Source organism: Calonectris borealis, chromosome 5 (assembly GCF_964195595.1).
Source record: "Calonectris borealis chromosome 5, bCalBor7.hap1.2, whole genome shotgun sequence".
In the NCBI taxonomy this organism is placed as follows: domain Eukaryota; kingdom Metazoa; phylum Chordata; class Aves; order Procellariiformes; family Procellariidae; genus Calonectris; species Calonectris borealis.
Genome location: NC_134316.1, coordinates 30757972 through 30782799, shown reverse-complemented (window position 1 = coordinate 30782799; position 24828 = coordinate 30757972). Strand labels below are relative to the sequence as shown.

The 24828-nt window shown below is 41.8% G+C and overlaps 1 protein-coding gene across 5 annotated transcripts in view; it reads left to right on the top strand.

The window, feature by feature from the left end:
* Positions 1-24828, top strand: part of NUBPL (NUBP iron-sulfur cluster assembly factor, mitochondrial) — a 152634-nt gene that overhangs the window by 111226 nt on the left and 16580 nt on the right. For 2 of the 5 annotated variants that reach the window (XM_075151706.1, XM_075151698.1), the window contains one exon: positions 756-1894. The exons of 2 other annotated variants lie outside the window; for them this stretch is intronic. In XM_075151706.1, the coding sequence (XP_075007807.1) occupies positions 756-851 (96 nt within the window). In that variant the 3' untranslated portion in view covers positions 852-1894. Of the gene's footprint in view, positions 1-755; positions 1895-2165; positions 2186-24828 lie in introns of those variants that run through there. One more of the 5 variants, XM_075151705.1, reaches the window with a different exon arrangement.

Sequence of the window (24828 nt, the reverse complement as noted above, 5' to 3'; positions counted from 1 at the left end):
CCACGTAGGAATTCAGCTGTGCAAGTGGACACAAGTTCAGCAGAACTAGAGTTAGAGAAAATCTTCCCGAGCTACACGTGATCTTTACAGAGAAGCGGTTGGTTTCTGCAGCAGTTCATGTCCAGCTTTGCTGCATGTTGTTACTTGGGACTGACGATGTGATTTATCATTTCAAAGTAGCTCTAGGAACTGAGATGAGGCAGCAACACTGGAGAACAGAAAATTCTCTCACCTTACAGGAAAGTTGCAGGATAAACTTGAAGCATTCTTTTATCTTTCAGCTTGTTTGTATTGGCCTTTATTTTTCTCTGTCATTTTTGTCTATCTCACATTTCCACTTTTCTCTCCTCATCTATCTTGACATGTCAGAAAACTGTGGAAATCCATGTGGAAACTGGGAAAGCCCAGCATGTCACAGGCAAAGGTAGCAAATGGCAGGGAGTTAGCGGGTGCTCTTGGCTGCGGCGCCTGTTGGTGGGCTGAGAATGAGCCAGTACCTGTGAGGTTATTGTGGTGGAACTGGGATCACTGGTGGAACTGGGATTCTTATTACCAGAGAGCTGGCAACCATGTTAGTGATAGACCTGCTTGTGAGGTCCTCCTTGGCATTTGGAGTGAAACCAGGAGCACAGCAGGACTGCAGGTAATGCCTGAATCTGGGATGCCTCTTCTAGTCTTAGGGAAGCAAATGAGGAGAGGAGCTTTGGCAATTCAATCCTGACCTTGTTGCTTCTCTTTATTTGACATCTGTAAAGGTGACAAACCTGTGGACTCTCTACCACCATCGCAAAAAGGATCAGAGTTCCTTCACCTGTGGATATACTTATTCTCTGATACCTTCGTTGAAATAAACAATCTGTAATGAAGCTGATTTCATCTGGGGCGCCTGACTGAAATCTGGTGTCTGATGAGAAGGCGAATGGAGCATTGTCCATCTTTGTTTCCTCTCTGGTCTGTGATGTACTAAATAACTTCAGGCACATGTTGTGCAGCTTGTGCTGGCATTGAACCAGAAGAAGCTTTGTGTGTGCGCTAATGAAATCAATGCCGTTGGGGGCAGACTCGGTGCTAACTGTCAAGTTTAGTTCATGATGTTTTGTGCTGTCTGCTTTTGTCCTGTGTGCCGGCAATAGGTTTCTGCAGGACACAAAATCTGGCTGCCCGGAACCTTTTTTTTTTAATGTTAACTTCTCTCCTTCTTTGGAGGAATCCTTGTGATTTCAGTTTAAGGTGATACTGGTCCATTATGGGGCGATGAGCGTAGACATGGTTGTCTAAACTCTTGAATGCAGAAGAGGGACAAATCTGTGCGATAATATTAAGTCCAAATCTGGGAACAGGTGCAGCCTCTTTCTGGGGTAGTAACAGGATATTAAAAGAACAATGTCCTAAAAATGACAGAAGTTTAATAACAGTGACAGTAAGAACAGGTGGAGTTCACTTTTCAGCAGAATATGAAGCTGTCGGTGGCATGCAAAGTTTGAGTTCTTTAAACTTCCTGCTCTCCCAAGAGTGCTGGTCCTTTTCCCTGTTCTGAATGGAGATGGCGAGGGCATCCTGAAAGAGTGACAGCACTCGCCTTTTACTCATGTCTTAACTAGGGCTGTGAAGTGACCTCTTGACCATGTGCTGGTGATGAAGCTGAAGGAACATCCTGGGTCTCGGTTTTCCTTCCCTGCGTAAGAGCAGAGTCATTTGGCGGTGTCACCCTCGGACAGGTTCGTGCGATGACAGATGCACTGAGGGCAGAATCTGTACTTTCATCTTCTATTAGTCCTGCTCCCAGATCTCAGACTTCCGTATGGGACCAGATACCTTGGCTTACCTCCTTCTGGATGGGGTGCTGTGATCTGGATCACATAGCAATGGTGGGTTTTCAATATTGTTTTTGAACTGTCCCAAAGAAAAAGGAAAAGTTGTCTAACACATATTTTAATTTAATTTGGAATTTTAATTTAGTTTGGAATTGTTTATTCATCTATACTAAACTTTTTCTCTTCTCTTTTTTAAAATGTGGATTTTCAGAGTACATTTCTTCCATCCATCTCTCTGAATCTCAGTTGTGAGCAAAATGCGGTTATCTATCAGCAGCTGTGCATGAAGAACTGTGCTGAGGAGCCAGTCTGCTGCTTTCCAAACATTTTCTTGTTTTCTTTCTTTTGCAGTGACTCAGTAGACACAAAACCACGTGAGCACTATGATCTGTTTAAACTCTACGGTTATTTTGCCACACTTGGAATAAACAAGCATAAATTGTTTAGAAACTTCTATTAGCCATGTTTTTAAATAATTCTCTCCAATAACTAACTTGAAATATTCACCCTGCAGATGTTAAAAATTTAGGTGTCAAAATCATCATCTGCTTGTGCTGCTGCGTCCAACCCTGTTATGGTAGTATTACTAAATTGTGTCATAATTATTTACAAAGCTACATAATTTAAATGACTATAAATCTCATCTTTTGATAACCCTGTCAACTATAAATCTTTTACTTCTCAAATTACTGTAGAAATAACTTCTGGGGAAAAAAAAAAGGTGAGTCCTAGCAAAGAAAAAAAAAGGCCATGTAAATACCAAATATATAAGATGATACTTGTACTTTTTAAATCAAAATTGACACAAGACTGTTATGAAATGTACTCTGACCAATGCGTAGATATTCATGGACACTGTAAGACTTCTGCAACAGAAAAAAATGCACTATTTGTGTACTATTCATGTTTTATATTCATATGGCATCAGAATTTACCTCAATCTGCTATCATACAAAGCTATTGCTGGAACAAATAATCACTAGAACCGTTATTACATTTTCACATATCTGGCACAATGTTTGAAGAAGTACAGACATAGTATAATGCATTTTTCTAATCTGTAATGGGATGAACATATGTCTTACCAGCCTTTGTCACAGACATTTCACAGCCTGGATATCCCAAAACCTCTACAGTGTTTCAAACAGATCCCGAGACAATTATTTCTCTCATTTGAGCAAAATAAATTTAAGTTTTCATTCAACTCGCTAATTACATGAAACTAGTTAAGTACCATCATTTCTATCTCCAGGCTTTTGCTTACAAATCTTCCAAGGGTTGTGTCTGTAGGCTGAGCTCGCAGTCATAATGGCCAACTTAAAGTTAACTCAATACATTTGAGTTAATTTCTGAGTCTTTGCTGTTTCTGTAATGTGCATTTGATAGAAACTAAGATAGTGCCCTACTGACCATATCAGAGCTTCAATTTCAAGAGGAGACTTGACCTGCTCTGCTGGTGACTCTGGTACATTACATAGCAAGACAGGACAAATGTGCTTTGTGTTGATGATATCCCTTACACAACACAGCTAAGAAAACTGGCCACAATTGTATTCATGCTGTCCCAAATATCATTAAATAGAAATCACATTTACGCGAGAGCACAGACAGAGGGGAGAGGAAGTGGCAAAATAACAGATCAAAGGAAATACTTTTTCACAAAGGTGCAATGTGATTTGGGGACTTTTAACCAAAATAGTTTCCAAGTGCAGAGTTTAGCAAAAATTCAAGAAAAGGATTAAACATACAAATGAATTTCAAGCAGAAAACATTGCTTGAATACAGTGATGAGCAACAGGGCATTATGATAACAGATCATTATATTAAAAACAGAGCATTATGATTAGCAGAGCATTATATATAAAAGCAAATATTTGTGCTTCTCTATTTGGACCAGAGTCTTAACAGCTTGGATGAAAATCATGTCCTTTTTCTTTACGTCTCAAAAAGCTGGGTGTTTAATCTAAGCTAGTCTTCTAAACATTCTCTGTAGTACCAGGGGAGAAGGAGAGACAAGGAACTATTTCTTTGGCGTTTTAAAGCTCTGGTTCGGCAATGAGCTCTCTGTTTATCTGCACCAGACCAATACTTCATCAGGTCCAGACAGCAGGAGCTCCACTGCTCAGGCAGAGCCTGGGTAACCAACGCCATGGGTGAGTGAGGACGGCTGCATTCAGTACTGCCGGCCAGGGCAGGTACAGAATCAAACCACGCAAAGCTCCTTCAGGACTGTGACATGAATATGATCTATGGTGATTACTTTTCTAGTATCATCTGTGTCTAGACAGATGAGTATGTTCTTGTTAGCTGATGAGTTGTGTTAATGGCATTGGTAGGAATGTGTCTTCAGACAACCATTTACTTCCTCTGAGAACTGCATTTATGATGTTCCACGAAGACTGTACACAATTCAATAGATGCTGAAAAGCCCCCGAATGTTTTTCATAGTCTCGATGTTTTATTTTAAATAGCATGTCATTTACAAGACTCCCAAAGACAGATAGCTTTCCCTGCTAGCTTACAGTCACTCTGCAATTATATGGAACAGACGTTGAAATGATGATGGTGGCGTCTCACTGCTACATTTTGCTGCTGCTATGATCTAATGTATTTCAGCAACAAGCAATTCCCCCTGCATTTTGTATTCATCAGATGTCGACATTAACACACTGTCACTTCTATCAGCTATACTCAGTTTTTTTCAAACTTGAAAAATGGATTTTAATCTAGAAAAAGTGCCGCTATATCGCTGTAACTGCAAAGGTGGAGGTTACCCAGCGCAAAGATAGAATGATGCCTTACCATTTAAAACCTTACCCTGAGTGTTAAGGTATGTATATTGGCCTTTATGGAGCTAAGTGTGATGGGCCAAATTTTGCATGCTGAATGCTTAGCCTGTGTTGTTCTCTGTAAGCATCTGCTTTTGGCAAAAACACCCAGCTGATATACGCACTGACATTTGTAGCTATAGTTTTAGTTTAGATTATTGAAGATGGCTTAAAAACACCTGTTGATGTTTTGTCCATCTTTGATCAGTTTAAAAAAGGAATGAAAAAATAAATATACACACCAGATTTAGCTCACAGATAGCATCACACTAATGCTACTGAAAAATTCTCTGAGGTTCCAGCCTTTCCTAAACGCGCTGCACCTCCCTGGGGGACACGTGCTTGTTTATTTCACAGCGATATCACTTACCCTTAGAGGAGTTCACAGTTCACAGCACATTCTGTATCTCCTGTTTTATCTCTGTGATATAAAAGCCTGTCAGGTTGGTTTTTATAATGGAACAAAGCATGGAGTTCTAGAAAACAAAGGAAAGGTATTTGTTTGGTTTTCATCCCCATGGCTGTAAATCAAGAGATCAAAGAAATATTGAAAACACATCATACTAAAACGATGAGTAAAGCAGAGGGAATTTTCTAGGAGTGATTTGGATATTAATACATGTGGAGGAACCTGAAAAAATATGAACATTTTGCTCTACCTGTCTATCTATTTCTCTCTATATATCTGGTTTACAAACACTGATGGCTTCATATTGCAAAGAAAGTTCTTTTCACACTTCCTGCTGGTGGAAGATTTCATTTCTTGTACATCTCTAAAAATACATAGAAAGATAAAAAAAAATCTGCATGCAGCAATTTACCACCATGCTGGGACTTCCTCTGCATATGCTCAGCGTTTTGAAACTGCATCAGCAATGGAAAACTGTGCACGCAGCATTTATTAGTGACCTGCACTAACGCTTCAGTCACCAGGCAGAACTCACCACTGGAATTTTTTCCCTCTGCTAGTTTGTACCAAGGTTGCACCTTTGTGCACTGTACGCAGCTGAACAGTCTTCAAGATCAAAGCCTCATGCCTGAGCACAATCTTGTTCCTGGCATGTCATGCCAGGCCCTTTTCTGTGCGAGTGCTTTGATGCAGCAGCCCGCAGTCAGGAAAAATAACAAATCAAGAACAAACCGAGAGAGGAAGGAGGCAATGCAATGTGTTCTCACGTCTCTAGGCTTCTGCATTAAAGCTAATATGTGCAAACCCCCTGTTTGGGTAAGTTTCTCTTCATTACCATTGTTTTCCTTGGTTACTGTTTCCATCGGTCATGCCTGGAAACCTAATTCTCACATTCTTGTAAATACATCAGTGAAAACATAAAGGATTCAGGCTGAGAGCAAGAGACTATTTCCAGCCATTCCCAGTGTAGGAAGAACGGCACACCCATTGATCCACCCAAACTTGCACCTGGCCATCAGCAAATGGAAACGTTCTGCATGATATTGTGCAATATCACCAGCCTGGGAGGTTTGCAAGAACTATGAAAGCTCTTGTTTCCCTTCTATGGAGCTTTTCTTTGCTCAGGAGTGGCTGTTCTCAGTAACTGATGCTCAGCTCCGAGTCTCCTAAGGGACCCTCATCTTTGTTCTGCCAGAAGAGGCCGTGGCACAGGGTTGAGAGCGGGCATCGCAGATGAGGCAACTCAGAAGAACCTCTAAGACTTGTAAAAAGATAGGCATGGTTTCCAAAGAGAAAACTATCGCGTGCACAGCGAAAAAAACCCTTATGTGAATACCACAAAAATTCAGTAATGCCAAGAAACACAGGGGTAAAAACAGGGCCACCTTTGAAGTCAATGAGAGGCAATACAGGAAAGTACGATGCAGGTCATTTCTATTTCAGGCACAGCTTCTGGAGGGAGCCAGACAAAAGCTTTCTCCATTTTTCCTCCTGGTAGAACAGGAGTGCTAACACCCTGGCTAGCGGTTACACTGAAATACCGTGTTCCCACTGACGCTATCTTTTCACCTCAAGAAGGTGACAGTGCTGGGGAGGAAGTCTCTTTGGTTTCCTCTCTGCAGAGAGGACGGAGATGAACGATTGCAAAGAGGGGAAGGCTTTTCACTAGCGTCAGGAGATGGTCCTTCAGGTCAGTTCTGGGAATCTGTTTGTGCAGCTGCAGCCAAAGCAGCCGAGAAGGTACCACGATACAGCCGAAGACGTAATCGCCCAGTTTCACAATGGTACTGCAGCTTCTGCTCCCGGGCCAGCTGCGACCTGGGGTGTTGCGAGGTGTCTTGGTAGGCTTTCAGCTGCAGACACCTGAGCCCCAGGTAACACTACAGGAGTTGCATGGCTTTGGCCTGTCAAGCACATTTTTATCCAACTTCTACAGGTGAATAGGCATTCATGTAAAACCAGAAGAATAATGGCTTGATATTAAGCAGATTTATGATCTCTTTGTGCCTTCAGCCTTTACCTAGGGGAAAGTCCTATTAAATTGCGTAAAAATTTACATAAGCTGAGATTTTAGGAATGAATAAGAATGTGGATTAAAATTGCTTTTCTGTGTTTATTTATGGCAGCACTAGTTATATACTAGTTACAAGTTACAAACACTTAGAGATGATAGTGAGAAGTTCACTCCACAAAAACAAACACTGGATTGCATTTAGAGAGACATACAATAAGCTAAGCAACTAAAACAACTACTCCACTTCAAAGTTGTCTTCAGTACTTGCTTCTACTGGCCAGTCCATACGGATCTGCCAACCGGTAACCAGTAGGCTGAGAGCCAGTAGGGAATTTTCTTCCTCATTTGAATTGATGCTTTCTTTACCTTACTGTGAATTACTGTCAAAAGCTGATTTTACTGAGTTTGCCTAGGCTCACAGCTGTCCTATACTGTAAATGCGTGTTCTTATTGTTTCCTTTGTATCTCTTATTTCTTTAGGTTGCTTGCTATGATTACTTAAGCTATCTGCTCTTAATTAGCTGTCTATGAGCAGATGTCATAAGGTACCTATGAGCAGATTTCACTTTTTCTTGGTTTTTGCATAATCCAGAAACCAGTATGTGACTGGGGGTGTTTCTCCAGCACAGTTGCTTACTTCCATTTTACCACCATCTTCAATTTTATCAATAAAAATCCTTTTGATTACTCCTTTGCCAGAGCAGCAGAAAAATCCCCTTCTGAGCCGCAGGTCATGTTACTGGGTGTGGGCAATGCCAAGCTTCTACTTTTTCTTTCATTATATTAATATGACTTTTCCGTTGTCACATCAACAGGAATAAGTGTTGATAACAGATTAATAGAGGATGGGTTAAATTCCACAAGTGTCTTTATTGTTTGTACTTTTACAGATGTTGGCTGTAATAATTGCTTTTGAACTCCCTATCTGCGTTCCAGCTTCAATTATTAGCTGATGTCACCTGTGTTGTAAGGCTGGAATTCACTAAAATAATATGAAATGGATCCAAGTACCCTGCAACTATTATTCTCTCAACTGAAATTTTTCTCCACTTGGACACACCAGTTTTTCAAATGCTGACCCAATAGCAGGACTTAGTACCTGCATCAGCATTTAGAAAACAAACAAAAAACCCAAAGCAAATAAAACCCCGTAATGTGTTGCCGTTAGAAGAGCTAAACCAGAAAGCTTCTACACACACTATATCCTCTAGGAGCTGTTTGCATCATGTGATCTTTAAAGTATTATATTTGCAGTGTTAACCATTAGTAAGTCACTGGAAGAGGTTGGCATCCTTCGAGAGGTCACATTAACCTAGATGGGTATATGCTTCTGACTGGAAACCGTGCTAATGAATTGATTCAAGCCAACCAAATCAGTCCATTTCAAACTTTGAGAGACTTCTGAACAAAGGTCTGTCTAACACCCACTCAATATGGATCATCCTTAAAAGTCTTCATCCTGTGCCATGAAAATTCAGGGGAGTTTTCTCTCTGTCTTTCACGGAAACAGGCTCAAACATGTTATCCTGCCCACAGTGAAGTCAGCATCAAAACTGGCAGACTCTACGTTCATTGCAAGAACATAATTGTCAACAATTTAACATCTGAGAAAGCTGAACAGAGAAACACCATGTCCTCCATTGCTATAAATGATAAAAAGCAATAAAACAACATTTTTTTTTCTTAATTATCTATAAACCAAAAAAGTTATATTAAAATCTTTTAATTCAGGAGAGTCTCTCATAAATATACTTTGGCTGAAGATTAGAAATATGTAATATAAACACTTTTTTAAAGGTCTACTCATTTGCCCAATATATATTCTTATTATTGTTTTATCAACTTGGATCAGGTGTAACTTGTTGCATAAATGCGAAATGATTTGTGAAATGAAAAAAAGACTGTTTTCCTACAGACAATGACCTTAGATGCCACTGAATAGGTAAGACTTGCATGTCTTTTCTTTTTAAACATCATCCTGCTTATACAAATATTTACATTTTGGTTTCAAATTTTTGTATTTTAAAATAACAGTGAACATGTATTTAATGAAAGAACAGTATATAATAATGTAGTAGTCACAGAGCCAATAGAGACTTTTCTTAATCTTCAGAACCTTCTCCTAGACAAAAGCTTGTCTTCCAGTTACGGGCAAAGATATTACAGCCTTTGACTAGTAAATATGTGCACATGATCTGTGTCCAGTCATGTTTCAATTATAACAGGGATGCAACAATCTTGGTGCCAAAGCGTTGAATGTAAACATCAGAGCAAGGTTGTGTTAACTTGATTGATCTGAATCTGATGAGCTGCATTAATAGTCCAAGTTTCTCTACCTCATTTGCAATAGATGTAATGGAGAGAGCAAAAAGTGATGATAAGAAACATTTTTCCCTATAAGGGAACGAGCATGTCACCATATAACTCAGTAGGGTCACTGGGAACTCTGCCTTTCTGGAGAATTTTGGCCATCTACTTCAGAAGTGATCAGAGTTAAATAAATAACAAAAGTGATGAGCAGCAAAGGCTACATGCAAATAATGTCCATTTCCTTAATGAATTGTTCCAGTCCCACTATAAGTCCTGGAATGTGTTAACTGCACAAGCTGTAATAGAAACAAGAGAAACTTCTTCTTTTAGTGGTGTGCACCGCTGCCAAACTTATTATCACATCACAGACATTCCCCACGAGTTGTGTATATCCTGCATGCTTGTGCTTTCTTATCACTGAACATTACAGTCTATATTGCACTACATACTGCTCAGCTGCTTCCCTTTCATGGAGGCTCATTTATCACGTGTTTTGGCTTGTGCAAGGATGAGGTTAACGGTCTTCTAGTTGCTGCCTGATTCACTGCTCCTTTCCATAACTTCTCAGTATAGTCAACTGTGTTTGTTCCTAATGAGTGTATTAATTATACTTAATCACCCCATTTAGCTGAGAGAAACACAGGATCCCCTGACCATACATCTTGGATCACTGTTCTCCATGAAAGCCAAACACTATCAGAAAAGGGTCCCCACTCCCCTTCTTCGATGATACTATACCATTTCTTCTGTCCCATCCCTTCCCAAAGCTGTATATTCTTAAATTTTCCTGAATGTATTTTCCGTATGCATTTGGGCTTTGGTCACTCTGCTTCCTCAGGCATTGTCCTCTCCCCCTCTCAGATTCACCTTCTGTCCTTCCCTTGCTTTCCTGATACACCCTAAGTAATTCAACTTACAGTTTATTAGACCCACAGCCGTAAGCTGTGACAATACTGAAATACAGGCGTATAGGATATATTCACTCTGTGCACATTTTAAATCCAGGTAGGCAAAATGTAGAACACTGCTTGTTCCTCTTATGTGTTGATGAGGAACCGTGAGCTAGGCCAACAGGGGTAAAACTTCTCTGGAAATGTTACTGAGACTTTGTCCTGAGGTTTTCCCTTTCCCAATGGATTTAAATACTGCACTGCAGTTATGTTGCCACCGAACATAACACTTTGCACCAAAGCTGAAGGAGAAATATTGCAAGGCAGAATCCAAGTTTCTCCTTCTTGTGCATGTATGCTGTTTTATCTACTGATATTTCTCTGAGAGAGCAGCCAGGGGATAAAATGAAGAGCATCTTCCTTCAGCGGTGCAAAAAGCCTGTATTTCAGCAATAGAGGTCCATCTCTTGGCATGCATTGCCTAGAGCTTTACTTTTCTGGTGCACTTTGTTTTGCTTTCTGTTCTTACAATCTATCAGGCTCTTTCCTGGAACCAGTGCCTCAAGACCTTTCCCTTCTGGACACTGCTTCTGCCCTCCCTCACACTAATGGCACGTCAAACCCTGCCAGCTCCTGTTTTAAGAATGCAATGTACTTGGAAGCCGACAAAAACATAATTTGCAGTGGCATTTCATTGATGTACCCGGCTTCCCAAGGGTCAGGGTAACAGCCTGCAACAATGTGGCCTGCAAAAAAAAGCCAGTAAGTTGCTTTTCAAAATCAGTAACACACAAATAGCGAGTCACGCTCCTCCGCCTTGCTTCTGCTGTGTCTCTAAAACTTTGAGTTCTCATCTGTCAGTATTTTCTCTGGGACATCTTGTGTCTCAGTGTAATCTTCCCTGCCATTTTCTTTGCCAACATTCACCAGAAGTCTCTCAGGCTATTAAGGCAACTCGAGGTGGACAAGATCTCCTCTATTTTATTCACACCCCGTGTTCTTTGAAGAAGTCTCTGGATGTCTCTTTTCATAAAGGAAAACGTATGCAGCAAACAGCAGATAGCCGTAAGCCTACCTCAGTCGTGTACACGTTTTGCATGGTGGTCAGGTAATTAGCTCAATAAAGCCTGAGGTGTGAAGTTCAATATGACTTGAATGCCTAAACCCATTAGGTTTCTTTTAAAAACCTAACCTTCATTTGTGATATATTTTAATCTTTTAGGCTAATTAATCACCTGGACAAGGGCCTTTAAAAGACATTAATCTGGAAAACCTAAAGACATTATTGTGTCCATAGGTCTGGGATTAGGGCCGTGGCATAGTGAGCCTTTTAACCCCCCCATCCATCCCCATCATCCTTTGAAACACTACCTTAGCAACACACGGTTAAAGGAACAATCCAAGCCCAAAGCCGTGCTTCTGTTTCAAAATCTTCAGGGCTGTAGCAACTGCAGCTGCATCGGGGTTGTCCTGTGTCCTTGAGCTCTCAGCTACAGGTTCCCGGCTTTGAGCTGAGGAGCAGTTCGGGCTGACTGGGTTACTGCTCCTGCCCCTTTCAGTGCCAAGTCAGACCGATTAGGTTAAACCACATTGGTAACGGTCTAACTTCGTAGTGAAATATATTAAAGAGTTTTCATGGATTCATCTTCTGCTTCTCATCACATTGAAACAGCAGGAATTTACTGTCTGGAGCAGCTGTGACTTATTTACTTCTTAAACTGCTACAGCTGTTTCCCGAGCAAACTGAGGAGCTTGGCACTGACGCCCCTGTACTTTTCCATTCACACAGCCTTTGAAGAGGGAGGTCAGACCCTCTTAATAACCCTCGGGCCCTCTGAGGGCTGGGGGACTTCCTTGCCCATTGGAGAAAAGCATCCTGGCCTAAGCAAAGGGGTTTGCTGTGTGGCTGAACAACAGGTGCAGTGTGAGGCTCTGGTCTCTGCCCAGGTCTTAAATACCGATGTTGCTTCTGGCTCACGTCACTTGAATTCTCTCTTCTTGCCCTGTCACTATGACAGAGATCAAGCAGCTTCTTTGGTAAAACCAGCTCTGGGAAATGGGCAAGTACCAGGAAAATTATGGAGCTGGCCCCTAAACCAACTGCAACGATGGCCGTACCTGGTTGATTGCTGTCGTAGCCTTGCAGGGGTCTGCTCACAGACCGATGCAGCGAGTGGTTTACATCACGAGGATGTGAGCCTTATGCCTAAGGTCTGTACTCAGCACAGTTCGCACAGGAGATTTTGCTGCACTGGGACGCCAGGAGCTCCCCGAGAACTCCTGAGAAAAGCACAGGGGTGGGTGGGACACGGGGCAGTGCGATGACAGCCGGGCAGGACGTTGGCTCTGTACGCACTACAGAGAAATACTCTGAGGCCGCCACTGCCTTTTCACGTGAATGATTGATTCTCTCTGTCACCCCTTCTATCCCAGGAGAGGCAAAACAATCCAGAGGAGACTGAATTACTGAGCATTCGTTGAAAATAAAAGAGTGAGGCTAATAATTACCTCAAGCTCAGCTTAGGAGTAAAATAGCAGTGATCAAATGAGCTGGGGAGAGAATCAAGCCCTGTGCCTGTAAAGGGACAATGTGAAAAGAATAACAGGGGCTTTATACCATCATCATAACCAAATTGAATGAGTGCACATTAGCCATCACGTTGATGTTAATAAGAAGTGAAATCTTTTTTTCTGGATGTAGATTAACTAACAAGTGAATCCTATGCATTAGCAATAGTGGAAATACTTTGTTTAAGCCAAAGAAAATCAGAAACTGTAGCTCTCTACCACCCGTCCTCATGAAGAAGCTCGGCTGCAAAGATTTTTCAGCCAGCATGGAGCAAGGCTGCATGCAGGGCAGATCCCAGCATCATCCAGCCCTCTAGCAGTGTTCGCAGACTGACACAGCAGCCAGCTGCCCATCCAGCTCTCCCAAGGCTTGGCAAGACTTCCAGGGTCAATGCAATGCAAAAAACCCAGCGAGTTGTTCTGCGCAGTCACTTGGGAAGCGCAGGTTACGGTAGCAGGGGATGGCAGAGCTCTGCGAGAGAAGCTACAAGTATTTCAGCCCACGGGGGTGTAAATCTCTCTCTAGTCAGTGGCTGCGCTAACTGCTTTGGGACAGCAGCCAGCTGGATGTTGCAGAGCTGCACTCCTGTCAGGGCCTGGGTGCTAGGCCTCTTTCCAAAGCCTGGCAATTAAACCAGGAAAACATTCAGCTGGGGGATAATTTAAAACCTTAACTGTAGTACTAACCAGAACAGGAAATTCCATCATTCAACAAGATTGGTAATGGTTGTTTGCCCTACGATGAAGGGAGAACAAAATCTAATGCTGTGAATAAACCTCTGCCCTCCTGGTGAATCCAGATTCACCTTCGTAGATATTTTACTGGGTGACTTCAACCTAATCGTAAAGAAAGAGGAACAAAAAGGGCTCTTCCCTGCTCCCCCGCACGAGTGGCTGCTCGTCTGGTGAGCGCCTGCGGGCCTCGCTGAGCCCTCCCGCGGGACGCTGCCAGCCTGCAGTCGAAGTATGTCTGTCCCCTGCTAGTTATCTGACCAAGGAGGTGCGCTGCTTAGGGCAAGGACAGTGAAAGAGCGAGGCTATGTTTAGAAAAGAATCTCTGTCACGACATGTCAGCCCGCAGGTGCAGTCGGGATGGGCTGTGTTTGCTGAAGTGAAAAGCTCCAAAGAAACTGCTGATGGCTAAACTGACAGGGTTTCAGAGTAATGTTTCAGCACATCAGTAAACTTCAGGTTGTCAATGGATCTGTCCATCAAATTTTCAGTGGTTTCTTTTGGCTTGTGAAGAAGCATGGAGTGACTGTAAAGTGTTGATATGTCTGTAGTCCAAGAAAGACCTGTTGAGCTTTGCTTTGAATGTTGCTTTGCTACCTATAAGTACTGGTATCCCCACTGGAGCAGAGACTGAAGCCCAGGTCTTCCCAGGTTGTGTCGTTACTAAGGATATTAGATCGTTCTTTTAAACTCTTTGTCCTAATGAATGTTTAGTGTTTTATCCAGACTGTTCCATTCAATCTCCTCTAGCAGCAGGAAGCGGTGGTGCTAAATGGCCAGGGAAGGCTTTGAGAAGGGAGGAGGTAGTGTAGGTAGCAGCAACGTGAACATGTAGCTGGAAGCTACTCCTACTTTCTCAGAATAATTTCTTTTTCCCCATCTGCTTTTTGTTCCCGCCTCAATCTACTGTTTGGGCAGAGCTTGATATGAAAAGTGTGGTGGAGGGAAGCGGGAAAAGCAAGGGAGAGCCCTTGCCCTGGCTTCTCCCCCTGCATTGCCGACTGCTCACCTCAGCTCAGCCGGGCTGTGAAGTGCCAGAGGGCCTGCCACACTCTGCGTGGTTGTATGGTGTTTTGCAAGACAGCAGTGATGTGACATGGGCACTGATGTCTAGAAGAGGATGTAACTGTGAATCTTTATGGCAGTCTAGAAGGTGGCAGTGAAGTCCATGAGCACTCAAGCCCCAGCCTCTGTGCTAGCGTTTCTTGCTAGAAAGCTTAGGTTGTTGCCTGGTCTGTCAACCGATGTCTGTGAACCCCATTCTTAAGCACCTATTTCTCTCTATAAAACATGAAACTGTGGGCTCAGGACTCACTAGGCGGCAGGATGCTTAAAAGTTATGCCTTAAAATGTTGAACCTAATTCAGCTCTATGAGTTAAACCCCTATTTATTTCCTCTGTACAGTGCTGTTTGCAATCCAGCAAGTGCAATTAACTCATGTCTCAGTCTCTATAGATAAATAATGCTTTTCATTTGCTTAAATCCCTCTACAAGAGCTTGCCTGTTTGAGAACTCGTCAATAAGGCTGGCAGGGTGACTGCTGTATGTTTCTAATCCTTTAACCATTTGTTTTACAAACAACACTTGGGTGTCTATGCTGTGCAAATTAGTCAATAAGAGGAGAATTTTTAAAAAGGCAAATGAAAGAGGATTCCATTTTAACAGGATTTTTTTTCGATTTCTAAGAAAATAAAGAGAAATTCCTGTTTTTCAGGAATTCACATCCCTTAGTATTTGCTGCCAATTCCTTGGCATTCCTTTTTGAGACACTTGCTCTGGGTAGCTGTCAGAGTCCAAGTCAGAGAGGTGGGGTGAGATGAAAATATCTGTTCCATACTTGGGGGTACCTTGAATGAAAAAAAACTCACAAACTTAATTTAACATCACTAATATGATTTTAGTTCTAAAGCACTCGATTTGCATGGATGGTTTTCATTTGTACACTCTCATTCATGCACCTCAGTGAGCATGCCCAGTTAAACCTAACCCCATTTTGCAAGGGAAATTGCAGCACAGACTTGAGTGCCTTCTGTTGTACAGCGCACACCTGCAAATCTATACGAAGTCAGGACCCCTGCCATCTAACAGAGATATTGTTAGATACTGTTCGACATCAGTAGTGTATACATTGTTTTTAAATTTAAATTAAATTCAATTAAAACATCATCCCTATATGAGCTCTTTGTCATATCTTAGAGGTAACTATCAATTTATTATTAAAATTAGGTTAAATGCACATGTACATAAAAATAATCTTATCCTGAAGGAAAATAATACTAGAAGCCATTGATTTTCACAAATGTCTTGATTTTGGTTGATACCAGCTTGGGGTACCAAGCTTTAATAGATATAAGCATTGACTTTGTGGAAGGATGCCTTGGCATGTCTCCAAAGGTGCAGGTTTTAAAAAACCCAAACAGTAGTAACTTGAAAATAATAGCCTATAAATTCTGTAGGGGGACTCTGTAAAAGCAGTAAATGTTGCTACATGCTTTTGGGTTATTTTTTTTAGAACGCCGTAGTGTTTTTATAAGATTGTTTAGACAGATGTTCTTCCTTTTTTGTATAAGAACTATTTGCTCTTCCGAGGCTCAGAGATTTTCCTTCTGATGTTGAACTGACATCTGGTCTCTCTGTGGCAGGATGTCTGCAGGTAGAATCGCTGTGGAAATACATCTGTTTGTTAGATAATTTAAGTACACAAAGTTTTAGAGTTGTGGCAGACAACAAATTTATAAGCACACAAATCCTGACGTGTCTTAAATGTACGTCCTAGTGAGTGTGAGAATTCAGGGACTTTTCAGATCAGATTTTTCTCTTAAATGTTTCTGCTGCATCTTGAAAGTACAAGGACAGATTATTCTGATCATTAATGTGACACTTAGGTCTTGAGAATCTGAACCGTTGTACAGCAATTTTTCTATGAGAGACTCAAGTCACAGACAAATTGGAGAACTCCTGAACCAGCGGGAGCACTATGAGAGATACTGAGACTTAGAGTTGCCTGGTTTGCAGACTGCTCGCTCCATGGTTGGTCAGTCAGTAGGGATGGATGAGCATGGGAGAGGTCACAACAGTGCTTATCCTCACTGCCCTGTCCCACTAGGATGACGTAGTGGGATAACGGGATAGACTTTCAGTTCAAAGAACACTTCTGTATTCGAATCAGTCAGTATCAACAAATACTGAGCTGGTTATCTTTGGTATCTACTGACCATTGAACTGTTTTCACTTTTTCTTCTTCAGATATTCAAAGTTCTACACTACTGAACTTGTCTCTTTCCAAAATGCAGAGCTCTCATGCTTCTGTCCAGGACTTCCGCAAGCAAAACATTTGGGTGCATGCACTATGCCATTCATGTACCATAAATCCAACTTCTGGATGTGTCAGGCTTGCTGTGCATACATTTAGAGTCAGCCTGAGCACGTTTAGTTCTTATCTGCTCCAGAGTAATTCAGACACACAGCAGCCAGGCAAAGAATTAGATTGTGGCTTGTTCTGTGAAAGAAACAATGTGGTTTCCTCGTGCTTTTTGAACCCGTTTGCAAGGACTGCCTGCAGTCAGAGAGGAGAAATAATGCCGTGTTTTTCTGTACCGATTGATGCTACTGTCCTTCCACAGCAAATAGGGCTACTGCCTCTCCTGTTTCCCACATTCCAGCAAAAGAGGGAATCCCTTTAAGTGGTGTGGAAGGGCTTGCTCCTCTGTGGTCTCAGCCCCCTGGGTCCTGCACTCCTGTTCCAGCCAGGTCAGGTGTGAAGCTGCCTCAGTCCCCTTCAGATAGTTATTTGCGTGAAGCATGAAGTCTGTTGCAATCATTCATCCTTCCCTTTGGCAACTATGAGTTTCTGTTGAAGTTTTGTCATTTTAGGAGCAAGATGGGAATGAAACTTGGCTGCCAGTAGAACAGGAGAAAGGAAATACAGCTTTGAATTATCCAATGTTTAGTGGCAAATGCTGTCAGTAAAGTAAGGTGCATGTCTCTTGTAACCTAAGAATCTGCCTAGGTCTGGTGCAAGAACAGGACGTTTGATAAGCAGCTCTCTGTTTACAGTTTTGCTGTCCCAGCCAGATTAAACCTTTTACCTACGTGTGCTGCCGGGACTACCTTTGACAGGATAGCTCCCTGCAGAATTCCAGTGCTTACTGGGCTTACTAGTGTTTGTAAGTCTAAATCTGAATGTATTACTGTGTAGCAGGCCGTCTTCCTATTTCAAAACACTGAATGCTAATTAAAGATGAAACTACTCGCTAATGAGCTCTGTATTCACTGGACGGTTTTTACTGTGGTACCTCATTATTTCAAGTCATATAATTGTCCTCTAATAGGAATTCTCACATTGAATCTTATTTCCTCCATGTGAATTTCCATAGGTGTGCCATTTTAAGCCACTGCTACAGCTATGAGACGTTTAAAATGAAATAGTGCTATTTAAAGCCGGTGCTTCTCAAGGACAGAAAATCCTTTTTCAAATCTTCCCTAGTCAATCAGCTAAAAGCATCAAATTTATCCCAATCTAATAGTGGCTCCAAAGAGTTAAATACATTCCTCTGGAGCAATGCCACTGAGACAAATTAGATATTCCAAGCAGAACCAGGTTCATTGTGTAGTTTGCACATGTGAGACAGTATTATTCATGAGTTTTTATCAAGAAAAGATACTGAACTTGTCAGAAAATAGTATGTATTGGGCTAAATTGTGCAATTCTCATTCATGCTTGTGAACATTTGCACAAATAGACCCATTGACTTCCCAATGAAAGTGTTTCATTATGGTCATTTCTATTACAGTGGTCATTATGTGATTTGAAATAATAAAGCACCACAGCCTCACTGACTTCAGTGACACTACTTGGTCCACCAACATGAGTAAGGGCTGTGCAATGTAGTTGAGAGGATCTTAATAACAAAACCTCTGTTACCAAGTTAAATATAACCCCCACCACAACCCTGCCATGGAGTAGTCACAAAACTGCATGGGCGCAAGCTCTCCCATCCCCGCGCACACACACACATCCCCCTCCAGTTTTTCTTTCGGAACAAAACCAGCTGTAATTAGAGGCTGAGTTTTACAAACTGAAAGGAGCTTGTAGCAAAAAGAACAAAAGTGCTAGTGTGCAGAAGCCACCCTGCAAAGAATGTTGGCAGGAGAGGAAGCCAGACCCTTCCACTGCTGTAACCTTAAACTATCATTTGTTGATGTTGATGTATTTCTAATAAGTGAGGAAACGAGAACACAAGAAAAAGGGGGATGGAGAACTTGAGACCTTTTGGAGACTAGGCTTTTCACATTTTTATGTAGCCTGGCAAGGCGGAAGGAACTCTTTATTGAGTGATAATAGCATACACTGCACAATTTACCCTTATGCTTATGTGAATGGGAAGTGCCATGATCTGCAGGCTTTTCATTTTACAGAAGTGAAACCAGTAAAGAAAAATGCTCTGTTGCTCAAGTCCAAAGTGCAGACAGAAATGAGATTGTGGCTCCAGTTTCAGAGAGAGCTGATGCTTCACTGAGTGAGCTATTTAGCTATCAGATAAAGTGGTGTGATCTGGAGCACAGCAGTGCATTACTTCAGTGTGAGAATACTATGAAGTTTGGTCTTTCCATGCACACTAGGAAGGAGTCTCAGTTAAAAGAAAACACCATTTTAGTAGCAGTACTGCTGCCTAGGGAGCTGCAGAGCCTGATGTATGGAGTAGTCTGTAGCCTTGGGCTGAAGGGTTATCTCTATTTGCAGAAGAAAAAAATCTCTTAGGCATCTTCTAGTGCGTGAAGAAAACAAATGTGTCCATAATTTTCTACCCAAGGATCTCTAAGCACCTCTAGAAATATACAGTGTCCTTATGCCCATTTGGCAAATGAATTGTGACCGGCAGAAGTTGTGGCAAAGCCGTGACCAGCACCCACATTTGCTGTCTCATTCTCTCTTCCACCAGAACATAGCACTAAAAGGAGTTTTCTATGTCAGTTTTACAGCAGCCTTCGACTTTGAACGGCTGAGGTGGAAATCACAGCTGCAGTGAAGTCAACAGCAATTTTGTCCCTCACTGCAGTGTCCCAGTTAAGTAGTAGATATTGTAATAAAAATATTTCACAGCCATCAACTCTGTATGAATTATCAGCAGCTGTCAGTTTTTATACTGAAAGATAAAGACCAATAAAAGACATGGTATCTTTTTAAGTTATAATGCTGTAAGGATGAAAAATTCAGTCCGTTCCAAGGGTTAAACGCAAGCTTCTTCTCTAAAGTTTCTATGGCAACTAGATGCAATCTATAGTGATATTGTAGTTAATGAAATGTTTCTTCCAGACCAACAGGGCAACATGTAGCATTCAGTAATGAGGGATGTCTTTGGGGAAAGAACAGTGGCATCAAAGCTGCCTTCCAGCAAACTATATTGCATGCTAAAAGCCTGGGGTAAAGTGTGTCCTGAAGTCCAAATTCCCTTCTGTTTATTCACAGTGCTTCCTTCATGTCTGCTCTGATGATGAGAAACACTGGTAATAAGAACATTACTTGAGAAGGAAGAGAGTAAGGAAAGAAAATATATTTGATCACTTCCTTAATTGAATCATAAGAAGAAAAAAAAAGCTTGTAAAGAAGGTATTTTTTGTGTGTTTGAAAGAGGTTTACTTTTCCTTATAAATGGAATACCTAAATGTTGGCATTTGATGTCAGCATACTATATCATATCTACATGGGCATGTGTGTGATTCATGTGGATACAGATTAAGTCTCTCTATCCTTGTCTTGACTTCTCAGAAGCTGAAATCTATGTTAGCCTCAATGCAAAACCCAAACTGCACATTTTCAGCCCAGATTCATCCCATCGGATAAAAGACAAATCAGATAAAAGAACTGAAACCTGTGCACGTGTATCTGAGAGATGGAGGCAGCAGCTCCATCTGGAGCTGGGCGGTGACGCAAACTCCCCCTGGTGCCCTCTGGTCCCTTATGGCAGGGTTTGACCGTGCTGCCAAGACCCTCCGCCCCTGGGGAGCAGTTCCTTCCCCGTGCACGGGGGCAGGGCCCTTCCCCTCATGAAGAGAGAAGAGATGGGGGTCAGGGCAGGGCTTAGGAGCTGTCCGGTGGCCTTCTGCTCTGCGTGAGAAGGCCTCTCCCCTCCTTTGCTCTGGGTCAAGTCTTTGCAGGCTGCTTAGTCACTTGTTCAAAGCTGCAGCTTTGCCCTTGCAGGCCCTTCAAACTTGCAAGAAATCTCACAAATAGATAAGTAAATATGACTACAGATACCTGACTTTGGGTGTCCAGGTTTAAGATGTTGGCTGTTGAATTTCTATAAATACTTTTCCTACACACAAGTTCTTCCTTGAAGAACTATATTAATAAACAGTCTATCCGGACCTAATGTATACTTCCCAAACTGCCTCCCTTCAGTGCCATGTGAATATAAGTGTCAGAGCATGAGAGAAGGTAGGAACATGCTCTCTCCCTAGTCAAAAGAAAGAGAAACCTAAAAATTATACCCAAAAGACAGAGATTTAATTTCATGGGATGAAAATTAATTGTTCTATATGAATGTGCTATGTTATGTTGTACATGATATACCTAACTATGCTGTAGTAGTACTGCTGTTGTAGCTATGATGGCCTAAGGACATAAAGGAAGCAAACAGGGCTTCCAACACAGAAATCGTTCTTCAGGGCTTGGAAAATAGCTTAGATGCTAAAATGCTGGTCTGCTTCTTCCAGTGCTGTAAATGGATCCACTAAGGATAAGCATGCTTTTTCTTTCCGCTCACCTGGCCTTGCTTCAGGCACGTGTGCAGAAAAAGAGAATAGAACAGGTTACGTGCAACACAAATTCTTACCCTGGAAAGAGAAATGGGTGGCTTATTTCAGCAGGAGAGTTTCAAAAATGTACTGAATAAGGACTTCAGAAGTTGGCCTTAGGGCTGTAAAGCGAGGAGCAGGCTTGTGCTCAGCGCTCGCACGCTGGCCGAGGGGCTGCAGGATGCGGCGCCGTGGTTTCTCAGCCACAAGGTAGATGCTTCATTAGGCTCTGGTTTTTTTCCAAAGCACTGCTGAACAGTGAGAAGGCTACATCCTTTTAGCTGGACCTGCCAAGGATCTCCAGCTTTGTAGGAGTGACTCTACAGGGCGTTAGATGCTTTCGTTTAGACATCTGCCTTTGAAGATTTTTAGCAAATCTAGTTTTAAATGTATAAACTGTAAAAAAAAACCCTCATAGCTGTACCCCTGCCTACATACTATTAAAATACAGTGGTAAAGACTAAACTCATCTCTAGTGGCATGCTGGATAAAAAGCAGTGTTTCCTTAGGCAAAATTACCGAGCATTTCTTTTACTTTCTGGTTCTTGAAGTGGCATTTACAGCCACAGGAAATAAAGAACAAGGTACCTTAAAACATCCTTGTAAACTTTATACAGCCACTTAAAATGAAGCACGGTAGTAATTTATTTCCAAAAGGTTGAACTTTGTAAAAATTTTTGTCATTCAGTGAAGATTTCCCTCTCCTTAGCCAGGTTACATTAAAATGCATAATGCCTGTTCTCTGAAAGGCCTTGTGCCCTCTGTCTCTGCTCCTGTTCCTCTGGCGTTCTCCTTTCTCCGCTCATACCAAATACGTTTGTGGTTAAAGCACTGATAGTTAAATCAGCGTTAGGTCCAGAAACTATCTTCATGGACAGGGATGATATTTGCCATTGTTTTAGCAGCTGCATAAAAAAATGTCCTACAGTATTAAACAGAAGCACTCTGTTTTCCGCTTTCTCCTTATTTTGGAATCTGTTTGGATCACTAAAATAAAAACAAAACTGTGCAGGCAGTAATTTATATGCCTGAGAGAAGGATTTGTTGTTAAAAAATGCATTATGTTAGCAATAACAGTATTCATTTGAGTTAGATGATATGCAGTGGGAAGAGTTGAACACTTGTAAAACCATATTTTTACAGCCTTCAGTTGTGTCAAATACAACATTTCACTACAGATCTTTTGCTATTATCCGTCTGAGGTTCGGAATAATATTTCAGTTTGAGATTTCACCTCTGTAAAAAACAAAACAATCAACACAGTCCAGGATCACGATAAAATCTTGTGTCATCAAAATTCAATGTACAGTTCATAGCAAATCAGAGCCAATCAGAGCATTTTAGGAGGACAGATAGTCATTTTGGTGTAAGGGTATTGCACGTGTCAGCATGGCAGCTGCTGTGCTATGAAAAGATCACTGTGCATAGAGCTGAGGCACAAATAACGCTGGCCTGGAACCGCGTTAAGTTTGCTATGTTCAAAGAAATTAGGTTCTTCTGCAAAAGTAAGTCAACTTTGAGTTGAGTATGCATTTTGCATTTGTACTGATTTCATGCAAGCTTCATTAGACAACTAGCCCTTAAACCCACTTGCTTTTTGAGAACGGTCTCAGAATTCATGTGTATGAGCACTGATCAGTTATCTGATGAATTGTGTATTGCAACAACAGAGAAAATTTTCTTGGAGATGGATTATGACTTTGCCGCGCAAAGTGTTAGGAAACTGAAGATACTGAATATGCGCATCCAGAACCTCTCAAGGTACAGACTGAGGCTGCTGAGACCCTGCCCTCTCCTCCCGCCCTGTGTCGGCCCTGGCGCTCATATGGCTGCACAACAAGTTGTTTCAGAGGAGTGATGAAAACTCATCCTACAAGAAAAGTCATTACTTCTTGGTTAGATCAGCTTTCTGGACGAGCAAGGCTAGGAACACAAAGCCAGGAACACGGGGGAAAGGCTTAGGTGGACTTCAGTTGCCCTAGAGGCACTCTCTGAGGCTGCTTTTGCATCCCAATGGCAAAATTCCTGAGAGCGGGGTTGAAGGACCAAACCTTTTGTGAAATTCAGTGAAATTTATTGCCTTCAAGAGGAAGGGATGTGGAAAGCCATGGCGTGAGGAGGCTTCTTCACCTTTGCCCACTAGGTAGATCTAGGTAAGCAGATCTGCACACATACCTTTCGCTTGCTTTGCTCACAGCAGTTTGGCTGGTATAGAGCTACAAACAATTCCCATGGTGAGTGGAATTATTCCTTCTTGGATTTCTACACCGTACAGATAGAAGGTAGAAAATAGAAAATTCCTTGCTGAATGTCTGCCCTTTCCTGTTCTTCACGAGTCATTTTTGAACCATACCTAAAGAAAGGGTGGTCTTACACTACAAAACCAGTACAATGCAGTACATGCGCGATCCCTGCCCTTTCTATACCATAGCAAAAGCGCTGCATACTGACTGCAGTTTGTGAAGTCCCATATTGCTGTTATAAGTGACCTGTCCTTGCTCTTTCATTATTGATGCGTTTCCTCACTGCGCTGAAAGATTCTCGACTTACAGAGTTTTTCAGCACGACTCTCATCTTAGTGAATCAAACACTGTAATATTGCTAAAGCTCATCATTTATCAAACGGGCACGGGACTGAATTCAGATCCGGTGTAAATGGATATATAAAGATTACTGTACAGGTGGTTTTTCTGGGTCACTCTGATTGTTTTCTGGCAGTATAATGCTTCTCATGAGCTGGGCCGATTGTGGCTGGCACTGCAGCTCTAGCAACATGAGATATTAGTTATGCTGTTTTACCTCCATACCTACAAACTCAGCGTACAGCAGCTTTGATGAATATGATTGTATAAATCCTCAGATGCCTATAAAAGTACTGCAAGCACTACAATGGGGAAGGATTTTCCCCAAAATACTGGCAGTGAAGTATGTACAGGGAACTAGGTTTGGGTCCTGAACTTGTTCCCTGAGCCAGGAGAGCTTGTGTGAGTTTTACACACAGAATGTGTTTCTCTTTTAGGACGGACATTGCAGTCTTGGAGGCAGAGGTGTAGGGCAATGAAAACCAAATATAACGATGCTTCTCAGACACAGGAAAGGTTGTCATGATACAGTTGAGTAAAGAGGCAAAGACGATTAAAAAGAATACATTGCTCTCAGGGAGCAGGCCCCCTCTTCCTCTTTACATACTGCTCAGTCATCGTAGGTATGAAGGTCAAGGCTCTTCAGTATTCTCCTGTCTGGACTCAGCGCCGTAGCTAACAGCTTGTTGTTTTACATGACGAATCTTTGCTTCCCCAAATAAATAAAACTGTCTATATTAGGTTTGTCTCTTGCAAATTTGTACAGCTCCTGACTCCACAGGACGCTCTAAAGCTTTTGGGTTTTTTTGCTTTTTATCTGTATCATACCCATTAAGTAAAAAAAGTAATAAAAGGAATTTAGATAATGCTGCTTCTCATAATG